The 17,014-nt window shown below is 42.4% G+C and overlaps 1 protein-coding gene across 6 annotated transcripts in view; it reads left to right on the forward strand.

Annotated features, from left to right (window-relative positions):
- Positions 1-17,014, forward strand: part of ST3GAL3 (ST3 beta-galactoside alpha-2,3-sialyltransferase 3) — a 425,585-nt gene that overhangs the window by 131,679 nt on the left and 276,892 nt on the right. For all 6 annotated transcript variants that reach the window (XM_075067555.1, XM_075067560.1, XM_075067557.1 and 3 more), the window contains one exon: positions 3,152-3,194. In XM_075067555.1, coding sequence (XP_074923656.1) covers positions 3,152-3,194 — 43 coding nt within the window. The remainder of the gene's footprint in view (positions 1-3,151; positions 3,195-17,014) is intronic.

Raw genomic sequence — 17,014 nt, forward strand, 5'->3', positions numbered from 1 at the left:
GTGATTGAAAAATTTTGAGCCCCAAGTTTCAATGAATTAAGCTTGTTATTAGCCGTTTCTGCCTATCTACTGCTAGCGTAGCAATGTTGCCCTCGATGTTAAGTCGAGTAGGCGGTTTATCCTGGATGGTGGCCATCCTGGCAGAAACTGTCTCACCACCAGAAGAGGAGGAGCGGATACTGCTCCTAGTGCTGTAGCGTTCCGTCTACTAGCAGCATTCAGCTACACATAGGGTGACAATAGAAGTAGTCAAGGAATGATTCTTACGCTTTTTTTTCACGTTGTGGAGGGGGGAAATAAAACTGAGGAAGCTGTTCCCTGAACACGCCAGACACTGTGTTTGACCCTACAGACATGTGGGCTCTCCAATAATGCAAATAATTTACATAGACTGCTGTGGACTGTGTGATAGCTGGAGTCCTCAGTTGACCCCTCCTCCTTCACTGAGCGTCCATTTTGAAGTCTCTGGCTTCCCGTTATGCTTGTCACGCAGCGCTGGTACCATGCAGTTTTTTATTCAAACGCTTGGTCGTTTCGTGTTCTGTAACGAGCTGGATACAAATTTGTCTCCCCATACGACGATTCATACCTAGTATCTCCCGTAACGGTCCATGCCTGAAGCTCTTTTTTTGGATTTCAGACTGCATCGCCCGCCGTTGCTGATCAGAGCTCCATGCTGGGGCAAGGCAGGAAATGCATTCAAAAGTTCGCGGGCTTTTCCTGTTTACTGCACGCTGCCATCCGAGTTCAGATTGCTGTCAGAGCGGTCACTGCAGCACTCTGGGATGCCGCCCGGAGGCCAATAACGTCGATTTCCGTCCACACGAACCTAATCCGAGTTATCATATCGATTTTAGCGCTACTCCTCTCGTTTGGGAGAGTTCCGAAACGATTTACGAGGCGGTAAATCGATTATTAAATGACGACGTCATGGTGAACGGATAACGCGTAAACGTTGCTATATCGGCCATTAACGATTTAAAGTCGCAGTGTAAGACCTGCCTTAGTCTTCATTTTGATTTGGGAAACCCTGGGTGTAAATATTGCTTATGAGCTCACTTGTATCCTACACTCTACAGCAAGAGGAGACAGCTTAACATGTAACCTGGGATGGAATCTATGCCCCATCGAAGTCCAGTGGAGGTTTTCCATTGACTTCAAAGCAACGCGATTTCACCCTTGGTAAAGAGAAGAATTAAGACCCAAGCTCCAATGGTTGCACACTTCACAGCACCTGTAGCTGAGTTTACTGCATGCAAGCAGAGGCTCCATGCATTTCCTCCATTCTTCCCTCGTGTTTCAGGGACTATGCAATCCCCTTACCCTTCCCTGAGGCTCTGGTCCCCCCCTATACAACTGCCACTCTCACCGCCTGGTCAGGTGCCTGTGCACCCTCATTAGGCTGGCCAGGCGCCCTTTTTTTTTTCTTTCTTTTTTCTCTTTTGGTTTGCTGTTCCGGCCCCCGGAGGGGGCGACGGCACAGAAGTGGGGAGCGCCCTGCAGCAAATCGCAGGGCAGCTGTATCCTCCTCCCAGCCAACCAGAGCGCACAAGCCCTCCCAGCAGGCAGTGCGGCGGAGAGGCCGCGTGGCGAGCGCCCCCACTGACGCCCTGGCCACCCTTTTCTCTCTCTCCCTCCCCTTCCAACCAGGCGCGCCTCTGCTGCACATCTGCAGCACAGATGTCCCCTACACCTGGTTCTGGCCGCCCAGCAGGTTTTTTGTTTGTTTTCCTGCTTTGCGCTCCGGGCACCCCACAGGTTTTTTGTTTGCGTGTTGTGCGCCGCGCGTGTGTGTATGCGCGTGTACTGCACGCATTGCGTTCCGGCTGCCCCGCAGGTTTTTTTTTCCTGTGGTCTACGCTTGCCATTGTTCACGGAAGTGGGAACTATGGGATAGCTGAGGAACAGCTACCCACAGTGCACCGCTCCTGAAATCGATGGTAGCCTTGGACCATGGACACAAGCAATCGATTTTGTGATCGCATTGTGGACGCGCAAAACCGATTTTATAACATCGGTTTCGTAATATCGGTTTAAACTACTTCGAAATAATCGTGCAGTGTAGACGTAGCCTAACTCTTAGCAGTGAGGCCATCTTATAGGCTGCCTCTTCTCAGCACCCTCCAGTTACTCAGCTTCACAGTAGCACGGGCTATCCTCTTGCTCCTTTCCCTTGGTATGTGCAGGAGCAGCATTTTCATTCTTTTTCCTTTAGTATGTCCTGATTGTTACACTCTTTGGAGCAGGGATCATGGTTTTGTTATATATTTGTACAGCCCCCAGTGCAGTGAAGCCTGTCGGAGGCTGCATGTATGGGGCTCCCTAGGCACTACCACAGTACAAATAATGCATTATAGTAATAAGCGAAAATTAAGTCTCTTGGGATGTATCACCTGGATTCTCAGAGAAATCATTATTTTACTACCATAGTTTAATTGATTTACAAGATCACACAGTATTTCTAGTTGTTAAAATAAGTGTTTGCATTTAATTCTATACGTGAATCATAGAAACAGACCTTCCCATGGGAATGTTTCTGTAGCTGTTCCCTGTTGTTCCTGAGAGGCACAGATTCTGACTAGCTCATCTCCGGATTCTCATTGCAGGGCTCCAGAGCTCTCCACTCCTCTCAGATGCAGTTCCTGCATTACCAGCTGTACCGAGTGTAACTATGCCCCTGTTAGCAGCCCTGGTCAGGAGAGCACTTGTTTAATCTCAAGGCTGGAGGCAGGGGGAGGTCTTAGGCAGTCAAGAGAAATTTGAAAGCTCTACCAGTTCTCAAAGTGAGGAAGACATTTGCATGGGTGAGTCAGTGACCAGACTAGCCCCACTCCAATCAGGAAAGCATTATATGCCTTCCTATTCCCTGTCTTGCATGGTGCTGCTTCTTCGGGCTCTTCCTCCAAAGGTCTCAACTAGTTCTAATGACTTTGGAATTAATGAACCTGAAGATTCAGAGATGTTATTTTGAGGCTGTGCATTTAATTACTGTTACTCTATAATGTGTATAGGTTGACTACACTGTATGTTCAGCTGTCATTGCCAATCAGAAATAGTTGTGCTGTTCAGTGAGGAGCTGCTGTCCTGTTTTGTGGTGGGAAAAGTGACTAGCTGCTATTCTTTCATGAAGTCTCCTGTTTTTGTCTTTCAGAATATGACAAACTGGGCTTTCTTCTGAAGCTGGACTCAAAACTGTGAGTAGAACAAGGGGAATGCTACTTGCTTTTTTTGTTATGGTTTCCATTGCAGACAACAAAAATTCTGGGTTACTCGTGCAGTGTGTGGATTGGTTAAGAGGACAGTGCATTGACAGATGGGAGAGCTGAGGTTAGGAGCAGACTGAAGGTTCATGCTTTCTAGGTGTCACTGCCGCATGCCTAGCCAGGCTGGCAGAGACTTTGGTTCACTCCCTTTCAGTTCTTGATGGCTGATCATGAGTATAGTAACATCAGCCTTAAACTATGCCTGTCTTTCTGCCTTATGAATCTTATTCCGAGTCTTCAAAATGAGGAAAAATTAAATAAACCTGAGGAACCATGGAAAATAGTAAGCTGTAATGTAACTCAGAGGTCGGAAACTGATTCCTTCACATCTGGGCCATTCACACATGACCCTAGAAGCTTGTTGAAAAATTGGAGATGGTGCAAAGAAGGGCCACAGAAATTATTTGGGGGCTGGAAAAAATGCCTAAAAGCAAGAAACTTAAGGAACTTAATCCGTTTAGCATATCAAAAAGAAAATTAAGAGATGAGTTCAATAAAGTGTATAAACACCTTCACAGGGAGATACCAGGTACTAACTGGATCTTTAACATAGCAGAGAAAGACATAATAAGAATTAGTGTCTGAAAGTTAAAGCCAGACAAATCGAAATTAGAAATAAGGCACAAATTTTATCCATGAGGGTGATTAACCAGTGGAATAAACAACCAAGTGGAGTGGTGGATTCTCCATCTCTTGAAGAAGTTTTCAGATCAAAGCAGGCTGCCTTCTAGGAAGATGTTTTAGCCAAACACAAGTACCATCATCTCTTGTTTTTTTCTGGCTTTAAGAGTAGTAACAAAGTAGCAGAAGATACTATGCATGTATCTGAGATGATAGAAATAATTGTGTATTAGTTACTGTATAGAACTCCAAAAAAACTGCATGAAAAGACTGTTGAGGTTGAAGGTTCAACTCCATTCTACACATGGGAAACTGAGGCCCAGAGATTAAGTGAAAAATAGTTAACTAGTTAGGGGTGCCCAATTTGAGAAGTCGTGGGCCTGATATTTCAAAGTACTTAGCGTTTTATAGCACTTTCTATGTTTATAGCAGAGGTCCCATTGACTTCAGTTACAGCTGTGAGTATTTGGCACTTCTGCAAACCAGACCCCAGCTGTTTTAAATTGGGTACTCAAAAAATGAAGCTTATAACTTGGTCAAATTTGGGTAAATTTTCACAGGGATGATCAAAGGTACATCTTTGACACCAGGCTGACCCTCCCCTCCTTCCCCTACCAAATTTCAAGTTTCTGTTTCAAAGCATGGAGACGACAGGGCTCCTCAGTTAAACATTTATAAGATTTTTTTTAACATAGACAAAATAATGTATTTTCCCCCAATATTGTTCTGAGAAATGACTGAAGTGTTTTTGATCTAACTTTCCAAAAACATTCAGCCAGAGGCAGAAATCTGGGATAGGAAATTTCAGCCCAAATTGTTTACGTTGGCAAAATTATAAACAAGTGAAAACAGGTGTGATGGATTGGAGTCCTCGGAACGCTCCCTGATGTGCTGAGATACCAATGAGTCTACCTGTTCTGCCAGCATGGGCCCCCTTTAGCCTGTCTTGCTGAGCCAGGCTTTTAAAACCTCCTCTAACACACACATAGGCAGGGCCACCCCCAGCTGCAAATCCACTCTGGGCAGCTTAAGGGACTTGCTCCAGCACTCACATGTCTACCTCCCTTGGAGTACAGACCTAAAGATATATTGTGAAATTCGCCCCCTCCCTCAATGTGGAGAGAGGTGTGCACACTACTTGCCCCCGCAGTTAGAAATTACAGAAACTGGGTTTAATAATGAACAAATGTTTTTAAGTATAAAAGGCAGATTTTAAGTGGTAAAAGGGGTAACAAACAGAACAAAGCAGATTACTAAGCTAGTTTCACTAGAGAAATTGGTTACAAATAGTATTTCTCACTCTAGATGTTGTTGCAGGCAGTTAGCAAAAGTTCTGTGGTTCAGAGTTCCAGTTCTATTCCTTTTCAGACTGGACCCCTGTCTCAGTCTGGAGTCCCCACTTGCTTTCCCTTTTGCAGTCTCTCTTCTTGGGCAGACAGGCCATGGAGAGGAGGAGTCCTGTTTGCCGTCCTCCCCACCATTCTGTTACGGTGGAAAGTTACAAGAAGTCCCAGGTAATGTTTTTGTATCAGGTGACAAGACCACCCAACTCTGTAGGATCACAGTGTCCATGAGTCAGCGGCAGTATGGAGTGTCCACAGGAAGGCCAAGCTTTTCACAGTTCATTGTCCTCGCTGATGGGCCTTCCGCCCTGTCTGGATTTTCCATTGTTGTACCTGAAGTGTTAGCAAGGGGCGTCACCCAAAGTAGCGTAGTTGAAATACAGATACATAGTCAATATTCCTAAGTTCAGATACAGACATGATACAGGCATACAGATTGGATAATCACATTCAGTAAATCATAACCTTTCCAATGATATCTCACATGAACCATTTTGTATAAAGTACATCTCAGTTATTTCATATTCATATCATAAGCATATTTTCATAAGGAATATGGAATGACAGATCACAACAGAATCTTACGGAAAGGGTTTGGCAGCCTTAGCTTTAGGTGTTCCTACTTGCACCACTTATAACGATGTGAGAACTATTATGTGAGCATGTAATTAACAATTGTATTGCAATGTTGCACACTGATAAGGTTGCCTGCAGGAAGTAGCAGCACTAGGGCATTGTGTGTTGCTTCTCTGGCTTGTAAGGCAAATGGTATGTTGCATTGGGTAACAGAACATTGACCTGGGTGGCTGTGACGTGCTGAGCTTGCGCCTGCTGGCATCAGGGACAGTTGGCCATGGCTCCTGGCCTGGGTCTGAAGAGCTGTGTTTTGAAAATGGATCATCACTGTTCATGGGTTAATACTGGGTAGGAGAGACTAACCAGAAGGACTGTGTATCATTTATAATGTGTATAGCAATAATTTTCCTGCATGTGCCAGTCATGATGGGACTTTACTTTCTGTATTGCTTTGAAGAAGACTGGACAAAATACAACTCCTTCTCTCCACCAGCTACAGTGAGACTTCTTCTTATTTTGTGTTTTGAGGCTCCTCTGTTTCTCATATTCACATCTGTACTGCTTGGGTTTCAGGTGCACTCCTTCTGCAATGATGAAACGGGAATAGAATGATTGAGAATGGAAGAGAAAAGATGGGCTAAAAAAACAAAATGGATCCACATGAAAACTATATTTAGCCACCTGTTCTCTATAGCAGGGCTTACTCCACTGGTACTTCAGACCACGGAAAGGCAGACCCATACCAGTATTACTCTGAAGAATTTGTGACCAGCATTTCCAATAAAGTAAACCCCACATTTCAGCACTATTGTTATCTATGTTTTACATAAACGTTTAGAACAAGAAGAAAAAATATTAACAGTGAAAGTAATTAACCATTGGAACAGTTTACCAAGGATTGTGGTGGATTCTCTATCACTGACCATTTTAAAATCAGGATTAGATGGGTTTTTTTTAAATAAATGCTCTCTGAGCTAGTGTGTGTGTGTGTGTATCGGGGGGTGTTCTCTGGTCCATGTTATACAGGAGGACAGTGAGAGTAATCCTAGTGCTCCCTTCTGGCCTTGAAATCTGTGAATCTGGGCAATCTTAATGCAGGCCTTTCCTGATATTTGAGTACTTCTCTGCATGAATTTAACGGTAGCCCACTTTGGTCGGAAAATGTGCAGGGGAGATCCCTATCCAGCCAGATGGGCCCAGGGAAAGGAAAGTCTCCATAATGGAGCCAGACTCAGGACAGAGACTCTAGCTGGCAAGAGCAGCTACAGAAGCTGTCTTCAATAAAGACAAATGCAAAGTGCTCCACTTAGGAAGGAACAATCAGTTTCACACATACAGAGAGTGGAAAAGAGACATGTTAGGAGGAAGTATGGCACAAGAAAGGAGATCGGGTGGTCATAGTGGACCACAGTGCTATAAGATCAACCAGTGTGATACTGGTGTGCAAAAAGCAAATGATTGATTCTGGAGGAAATGGATTACACGGTGTGATGTAAAAAGACACGAGAAGCATCATTCTTCCGCTCTACTTCTGCACTGGTTAGGCCTCAAACTGGAAGATGTGTGTCCATTGTGGGCGCTTGGCATTTTCAGAGAAAGATGTGGAAAATTGAAGACGGTCCAGAGAAGAAAGCAAAAGAATGATAAAGGTCTGATGAACATGCTAGAGGAAGGCTGAAAGAATTGGGTTTATTTAGTTTGAAAAGAGAAACTGAGAGGGGACATGATATTTAGGTCTAAAAGGGTTATCAGGAGAGGGAGAAACTTATCACCTTAGCCTCTAAATGATAAACAGAACAGAATGGGCTTAAACTGGAGCAAGGGAATTGAGGTTGGACTTAGAAAAGTTCTGAACGGTCAAGGGTGTTTGACATGGAATAAATTGCCTAGGGAGGTTGTGGAATCTCCATCTCTGGAGATCTTTAAGAGTAGGTTAGATAAATGTCTATCAGGGATGGTCTAGAGAGTATTTGGTCCTGCCATGAGGGCAGGGGACTGGACTCGGTGACCTCTCGAGGTCCCTTCCAGTCCTAGAGTCTATGAATCTATGAACAGGCACTGGTGGACACTGATGATACCAGACTATACTTGCTACAGTTTTTCCTCTGGATATTCTTTTCCTTCTGCTGTTTGACGGATTGCTCTGATCCACCCCTCATCATCGCTTGTCTCCCTCCACCCTGTCCTCCATGCTCTTCTCATTCTCCCTTCCCGCCTTCCGATCACTTCTCCCTTTGTCTTTAGCTTTTAGCTAATCCCTTCCAGCCTTCCCTTCCACTCTGCTTGTGTGTGCTCTCTTTCTCCCACTCTTTCTCTGTCTTGTCTATTTAGATGGTAAGCTCTTTGGAACAGGGACTGTTTGTTGTTCTGTGCTGTGCCTTGCACAGTGAGACCCTGGTCTTGGTTGGGGTCTCTGGGTGATAAAATAATAATATATTTTCTTTACTGACTTCTTAAATAAAATATGTATATAGCATCATAAATGTGCATGTTTGGTACCCATCGTGTGAGTTAGTAAAACACTCCTGAAAAGCTTGCAGGCTGAGGCCTGACATGAAGAAAACAAACACTGTGAAATTAGAATATGGCTATGGGGCAGGAAGTGCTGCATGGATAAGATCGTGGTTGTTTACAGTAGTTGCCATTAGTGGATTTGGTATTGTGTTCTCCTTGTATTCTGAATACATGCTATGAACTCAATGAAAGGCAAAGCTTAAAAGCTAGGCTAGCTAATAAGTTTTCTACAGAACTTAATAATGAAGATAGTACTGTGGTGGGAGCAGTTGGTGTTGGTGGACACCTGGGCTCAAGGCCTGATAGATCATGTGTTCTGTGTTGAAGACCCTGTTGATAGAAATGGCTTCATTACATGGCTGCTGTTGTGGATGTGGTTGGTAGTCTGCCACTCGTGTGTAATTCTATAATGTTGCCTTAACTATTGACAGCATGTGAGAACCTTGTGTGACCAGGTGAAACGCTTGGGGCAACAGAACTCAGTTCCTCCTGATTCCCATACTCATCAGTTGTTCCATGTCTGTCTTTTGTCATTAGTTGGTGACATTTAAGGTATTCGTGAAGGACTAACCTCCCTTGTGAAGGTAGCCCTGCAGTAAGATGTAAATGCCTTGGTTCACAGTTTAAAACAAATTATACACAGGAAATTATTTAGCTGGAATAAATATAGGGTGGTATTTCACATTTGGCAGTTTAATTTTACCCTTGTTGCTATCTCTGCCTCTTTTACACTGCACATGCCCAGTCCAGGTTATTCAGATTGATTTATAGTGTAGTTGTTATAATTATAGCTATATAACAATTCTTTTGCTTTTGGAATTCTCCTGTTTTTATGGGAGTTGCACGGAAACCAGATTTGTTTTGCCCCCTTTGTAGGAATATCTGGAATTGCTTTGAATTCTATTTTCCTTTGAAATCTTGTTTCTCATGCATATCTCCCTGAAATGTTTAGCAAGGCTGGCCTTGCTGGGGGAATCTGATTTGGAAGTGGAATGCAGATCTTTATAATATTGTGCTGTTTGTCTTTTAAAGGGACATCTGGAAAATAGTTCTCTTTGCACAGACTGTTTCAGGCCAAAAACCTTGTCATTAGTGAAGAACAATCACGCATCCCGAGGAACCTTTCTCTCAGCTGGGAGGAAAGCTTTGCAATATATATGTAGGAGGGAAAGACTTCTTGTTCTCTTCTGGCATGTATTGGCTAACTATTATGTAGACTCATTCTGTGGGAATACTTTGCATTTTTTTTAAAGGTGGGGTTTGTTAATGACTTGCAAGTGTCAAGAGAGAGGGGGGCGAGTGGCAAGGTGGACAAATTTTCAAACGGCACAGGTTCTGAGTACCTTCATGGATGCTCAGGGAAATAGGTCTGTTAAGTGACTCAGTGAGTTGTTTATTTTTATTTATTTACATTTGTACCTATCATATATGCAGTTGCAGAAATTAGAATCTCTAAATATGCATAGCGCATGAAACAAATTGGACTCCTAGAAGACCTTCCGATTCTAAGAATACTTTAATTTGTCTCACTTTCTGCCCCTTGGATCATGGTAGTCCTTACTCTGCTAGATTGAGGAGCCCATTATTAAATGTTTGTGCCCCATGCAGGCATTTATAGACTGCAATCAAGTCACCCCTTAACTTTTTCTTTAATCTAAATAGATTGAGCTCTCTGAGTCTATCACGGCAAGGCATATTTCTAATCCTTTAATCATTCTCATGGCTCTTCTTTGAACCCTCTCCAATTTATCAACATCCTTCTTGAATTGTACACTGGAACTGGCTACACTATTCTAGCAGTGGTTGCAGCAGTGCCAAATACAGAGGTGAAATACTCTCTACTCCTACTCGAGATTCCCCTGTTTATGCATGGCAGAATTGCATTAGCTCTTCTGGCCCCAGCATCACACTGAGAGCTTCTGTTCAACTCATTGTCCACACAGGACCCTCAGATCTTTTTCAGAGCCCCGGCTTCCCAGGATAGAGTCCCCCATTGTGTAAGTATGGCCTATGTGCTCTGTTCCTAGATGTATACATTTGCAGGAACCATATTAAAACTCATATTGTTTGCTTGTGCCCAGTTTACCAAGCAATCCAGATCTCTCTGTGTTGGTGACCTGTGATCTTCATTATTTATTACTCCGTCAATTTTTTGTGTCATCTGCAAGATTTATCAGTTTTGGAGCAGATTGATAAACTAAACAGTAATAAATCATCAGGACCAGATGGTATCACCCAAGAGTTGTGAAGGAACTCGTATGTGAAATTGCAGCATTACTAACTATTGTTTGTAACTTGTTGCTTAATCAGACTTTGTACCAGATGACTGGAGTGTAGCTAATGTAATGCCGATTTTTTAAAAGGTTTTGGAGATGATCCTGGCAATTGCAGAAGCCTAACTTCAGTACCAAGCAAACTGGTTAAAACTATAGTACAGAACAGTCTCATCAGACAGCTAGATGAATACAATATGTTGGGGAAGAGTCAACATGGCTTTTGTAAAGGGAAATCATATGGGGGAATCACCATTCTATTGGAATGCTTTAAAGGTATCAGCAAGCATATGGACAAAGGTGATCCAGTGGATATAGTGTATATGGACTTTCAGAAAGTCTTTGGCTCTAAAGGCTCTAAAGCAAACTATGCAGTCGTGGGATAAGAGGGAAGGTCCTGTCATGGACCAGTAACTAGTTAAAACATAAGAAACAAAAGGTAGGAATAAATGGTCAGTTTTCACAATGGAGAGAAGTAAATAGCGGGTCCCGCAAGAATCTGTACTGGGACCTGTGCTTTTCATCATATTCATATGTGATCTGGAAAAGGGGGTGAATAGTCTATAAAAAATTACTCAAGCTAGGTAAGTCCAAAGCAGACTGCATAGAGTTACAAAGAGACCTGGCAAAACTGGGTGACGGGGCAATGAAATGACAGATGAAATTCAGTGTTGATAAATGCAAAGTAATGCACATTGGAAAACACAATTCCATGTAGACATACAAAATGAGGGGGTCTAAACGATCAGTTACCACTCAACAAGGAGATCTTGGATTAACTGGAGAGTTCTCTGAAAACATGTGCTTAATCTGCAACAATAGTGAAAAAAGAGAGCAGTGTTAGGAACCATTAGGAATGGGATAGATAACAAGACAGAAAATACGATAATGCCACTATCTAAATCCATAGTACACTCCCACCTTGAATACTGCATGCAGTTCTGGTCACCCACCCCATCTCAAAAAACACATAATTGGAAAAGGTATAGAGAGAGGCAACAAAAATGATCAGGGGTATGAAAGAGCTTCTGTGAGGAGAGATTAAAAAGACTGGGACTGTTCAATTTAGAAAAGCACTGATTAAGGTGGGATATGCTAGAGGTCTATAAAATCATGAATGTTATGGAGAAAGTGAATGGGGAAGTGTTATTTACTCCTTCACATAAAACAATGACTAGGGGTCACCTGATTAAATTAATAGGTGGCAGGTTTAAACGTGCATAATCATAGAATATCAGGGTTAGAAGGAGGTCATCTAGTCCAACCCCCTGCTCAAAGCAAGACCAATCCCCTGAGAGATTTTTACCCCAGTTCCCTAAATGGCCCCTTCAAGTATTGCACTTGTCCTTGTTGAACCTCATTAGATTTCTTTTGGCCCAATCCTCTAATTTGTCCAGGTCCCTCTGTTTCCTATCCCTACCCTCCAGTGTATCTACTACTTCTCCCAGTTTAGTGTCATCTGCAAACTTCCTGAGAGTGCAGTCCATGCCATCCTCCAAATCATTAATGAAGATATTGAACAAAACCGGCCCCAGGCCTGACCCCCAGGCCAATCCGCTTGATACCGGCTGTTAACTAGACATGGAGCCATTGATCACTACCCACTGAGCCCGATGATCGAGCCAGCTTTCAGTCCACCTCATAGTCCATTCATCCAGCCCATACTACTTTAACTTGCTTTCAAGAATACTGTGGGAGACCATATCAAAAGCTTTGCTAAAGTCAAGGAATAATACATCCACTGCTTTCCCCTCATCCACAGAGCCAGTTATCTCCTCATAGAAGGCAATTAGGTTAGTCAGGCATGACTTGCCCTTGATGAATCCATGCTGACTGTTCCCGATCACTTTCCTCTCCTCTAAGTGCTTCAGAATAGATTCCTTGAGGACCTGCTCCATGATTTTTCCAGGGACTGAGGTGAGGCTGACTGGTCTGTAGTTCCCTGGATCCTCCTCCTTCCCTTTTTTAAAGATGGGCACTACATTAGCCTTTTTGCAGTCATCTGGGACCTCCCCCAATCACCATGAGTTTTCAAAGATAATGGCCAATGGCTCTGCAATCACATCCACCAACTCCTTTAGCACCCTCGGATGCAGAGCATTTGGCCCCATGGACTTGCGCTCGTCCAGTTTTTCTAAATAGTCCCAAACCACTTCTTTCTCCACAGAGGGCTGGTCACCTCCTCTGCATGCTGTGCTGCTCAGTGCAGCAGTCTGGGAGCTGACCTTGTTCATGAAGCCAGAGGCAAAAAAAGCATTGAGTACATTAGCTTTTTCCACATGCCCATGATGCTTCGCCCACTTATTAGATTGTCAGATAATCAGCTTTGTGCTTCTCCCCTGCTGCCCCAGATTGCTTGTGAGGAGTTCCCTGTAAACGTCTGCAAAGCTACCTTATTTACTTCTTCAAATACTTCCTTAGAATTCTCTTTGCCGTGTACACTAAGACCTCTGTCTATCATGCTGTCTGATGTTTGTGTTTCCATGTACTTCCTTGTCTGTGTCTGTCTTTTGTCTCTTATCCTGTATGTAGATTGTAAGCGGGATATGGCAGGGACAGTCTTATTTGTTTTGCGGTTTACAGCACTTGGCACAATGGGGTCTGGGTCCAGGACTAGGGCATCCAAGCAATGACGGTGATATCAGTAGCATTCTCGGAGATGAAGGAACGGTTATGTAGCAGTAACTTGGTTCTTTGAGGTGATGGTGTCCATCTGGAATACATAACCTGCCTCTGTCCTTGCTTTTGGAGTCCTCAGCTAACTCTAGTTCTGTTATGAGGGAAATGAGGGAGTGTGGCATTTGCCTCACCTGTTTTGCCCTCACAAGGGCTCATGAGGAGGAATTGGGTCCATGCGCACCCCCAACAGGCACTGCTGTCTAACCTCTCCATCTGAAAATGGAACTAAAAATACTACTTCTCTCACCATGGTTGTGAAATTAAATTTACTTAATATTTGTGAAACACTCAGATACGATAGTAGTGAGTTCTATAGAAAAGCCAATGAAGAAATTAGTAATTGTGTCTCCAGAGCAGCGTTTGAATAGCATGTAGTAAATAGGGAATGGGACCACACATAGAACAACAAGGAGAAAATGAATATCGAATGTTGCTCATTAAATTAGCACCATCCATTCTGAGGCAAGCATCCTATGAAAAAAATAGTATGTGATCATATAATTAAGACTGTAACATAATGCATATGCACTGGGGGGGCCACATTCAGGTTGCACAGGCAGCCTTTATTAAGCATTACCAAACTTTTGAGTGCTTGACTTTGCAACCTTAATAATGTTTTTTGTGATGTAGTTTTGGGGGTAATTTTATTTTAAATTACAGAAAGAGAATTATATTGTGCCAACTACTTCAATGTAATTGACGTAAATGTTTGTTTATTATGTTGAACAAGAAATATTTGGACTATTTTCAAAATTGAGCAGTAAAGCATGGAATGGAAACATAACCTAATGCTACCAGCCATTTTCATAATGAAGTTTGAATGGAGCATCATTGCATTAATGGCAGCTCTGAATGCACTGATAGCACTTGACTTAATAAAATGATGGTTGCTGATGGGTGACTACACAGTGATGCAGAAAGATAGTAGTATGTAGTTTGAGACATAGAGGTGAGATATTTATCATATACGTGCAAAAGATTTGCCAAAAAGAAACTATTAGATCAACTTAGATGATTATAATAGCAACCACTATTAATAAATAGGATTTTATATACATTTTGGGCTTACATCAGCTTTTTTGGGTGCTTATTTAAATAAAATGAGGGATGTTCTTTAAATCTTCTGGGCTCAGTGGCTAGACACTCGGTAGTACTGAGTAGTTGGTGTATGTTGTCTTGCAAATTTGTTTTGTAGTGGAGATGTTAGAGATGTTTGAATATTCAGTGTAATCACAAACCTGATCTCATAAGAAATAAAATGTGAAGAAATTGAAGTCTTTGTAAAAAATAAATGGAGAGCCAAAAAAAACTAACTTTCACCCTCCAAATTCAAATGAAACTTGATCCCAACTGTCAGAGAGCCATAAAAATGGAGGGAGCCTGTGCTAGGAATAGAGACAGATTGGATTACTGCTGTTTGTTTAAATTCCTTCCCTTCAGAACTTCAGTATCAGAGCTGAAACAAACCCTTTTCTCTTCATTTTGCTTCTGGGGTGTGAGGTAGATTTGAAAGTGTGTGTGTGTGTCTTTACGTGGTGCTTTGCCATCAAAAATTGCCAAAAAAACCCCAACCCAAAGTGGTAAACTTGTGGAATTCTAGACTTCCTTGATACTTGTTGCTGAGAGATTTGTCCCTGCCTATCTCTACATTGATTTTTATCTTTTTCTTTCTTTTTCCCCATAAATTCATAGAAATTAGACATATCACATTTTTTCCAATCTGCCAGGGTAGGAACATTCTCCGTTGTAAGAAAAACAGGAGTACTTGTGGCACCTTAGAGACTAACAAATTTATTTCAGCATGAGCTTTCGTGAGCTACAGCTCACTGCTTCAGGTGCACAGAATGGAACACACAGACACGAGATATTTATACATACAGAGAACATGAAAAGATAAAAGTATGCATACCAACAGGAAGACTCTAATCAATTGAGATGAGCTATCATCAAGCCAGGAAAAAAACTTTGAGTAGTAATAAGATACCCATAAGAAGGATGTGTGAGGGAACTTAAAATACAGGAAATAGCATCAATTAGTGTATACCGCCAGCCATTCCCAGGCTCTTTAAGGCTGAGTTAATATGTTAAGTTTGCAATATTAAATGATTCAGAATCTCTCTTTGAGTCTGTTTTAAAGTTTTTTGTTGCAAAACTTCCATTCAAAGTCGTCACTGAGTGTTAGAGAGGTTGAACGTGTTCTCAACCACTGGTTTGAAATTGTTATATTTCGATGTCATGATTTGTGTCCCATTATCTTTTGCGTAGAGACTGCAGGTTGCCAAGTACATGCAGAGGGCAATGGCTGGCGACAAATGGCATAGTATCACGTGTAGATGCAGGTGAACGACCCTGATGGCGTGCTGAAGTTGATTAAGGTCCTACGAATGGTGTCACTTGAAACGATACGATGACAGAGCTGGCATCGGGCTTTGTGTCAAGGAATAGGTTCTGGGTTAGTGTTATGTGGAGGTGTGCGGCTGCTAGGTGAGGTATTGTTTCAGGTTGGGAGGCTGTCTTGTGTTCCATTCTGTGCATTGAAGGGGAAGTGAGAATGTAGCTCACGAAAGCTCAATGCTGAAAAAATAAAATTGTTAGTCTCTAAGGTCCACAAGTACCTGTTCTTTTGCGGAACAGACTAACACGGCTGCAAATCTGAAACATGTCATTCCCGTAGGTATTATCTCATTGTGTCCACAAGCCAATTTAACTGTCTAAGGTAAATGGAGCTTTCCATTGTTCCCGCTGGGAAACTATGTCTATAAGCTAATGCAGTCTCTTTCTTGCATAACGTAAAGGATATATGTACGTGTCAGGCCCAGAAGGAGATAGGGAGGCAAGACCAATCTTGAGAGTCTCTGGTAAAGATAGAGAAGTTAAAAAATAGGGGTGATGCCATGGTGAAGGTCTTCAAACACCAAATCAGAAAAGAGGAGGTGATAGACCAGTTCTAGAACAAATAACAGAAATTAGCTAAAACATCAGGACCGTAGTAAGGGGACTTTAACTAATCTAAGACATAATACTGGGAAAGTAATACAGCAAAACACAAAAATTGCCAATAAGTTATTGGAATATACTGGGACAAACGTTTTTTTTCCCCGAAAGTGGAGGATATAATAAACTAGGGCAACAGCCATGTTAGAACTGATCTGAACCAAATAGCAAGGATTGGTAGTGAATCTGAAGGTGAAAAGCAGTTTGGCTGAACGGTGATCAGAAATTCAGGATCCTAAAGGAAAGGAAGAGCGATTGCAGCAAAATAAGGATAATGGACTTAAAAAAAAAAAAGACTTTAACAAACTCAGAGAATGGTAGGCAAGATCCAGGGAAAGAAAAAAATCTAAGAAGAGAAGGAGCGAAAGCTGGTAGTCTCAAGGAAACAATATTAAGGCAGTAACTGCAAACATCCAGATGCAAAGGAAAGAAAGAAGAATAGAAGAGTCAGTATTAGCTTGCCCCCACCCCCCCAAGAAAAAACCCCCCCCTATCCGATGTTTAATAATTTGCTCCAGAATTGTCCAGGTAACTGAAGCTAGGCTGACGGTCTATAATTCTCCAGGTCCTGCTTGTTCACCTTTCTAAAGACGATAGGTACCCATGTTTGCTTTTCTCTAGTCAAAGACCTCCTTTGTCCTCCGAAAGCGCTAAAAAAAAATAATGCTAATGCCTCTGAGATTGCTGACTTAAATCCTACAAAAAGATGGAAACATGATCCATATTGATTGAGGAAACACAAGAACAGTCC

This window comes from Chelonoidis abingdonii, chromosome 7, assembly GCF_003597395.2.
Source record: "Chelonoidis abingdonii isolate Lonesome George chromosome 7, CheloAbing_2.0, whole genome shotgun sequence".
In the NCBI taxonomy this organism is placed as follows: domain Eukaryota; kingdom Metazoa; phylum Chordata; order Testudines; family Testudinidae; genus Chelonoidis; species Chelonoidis abingdonii.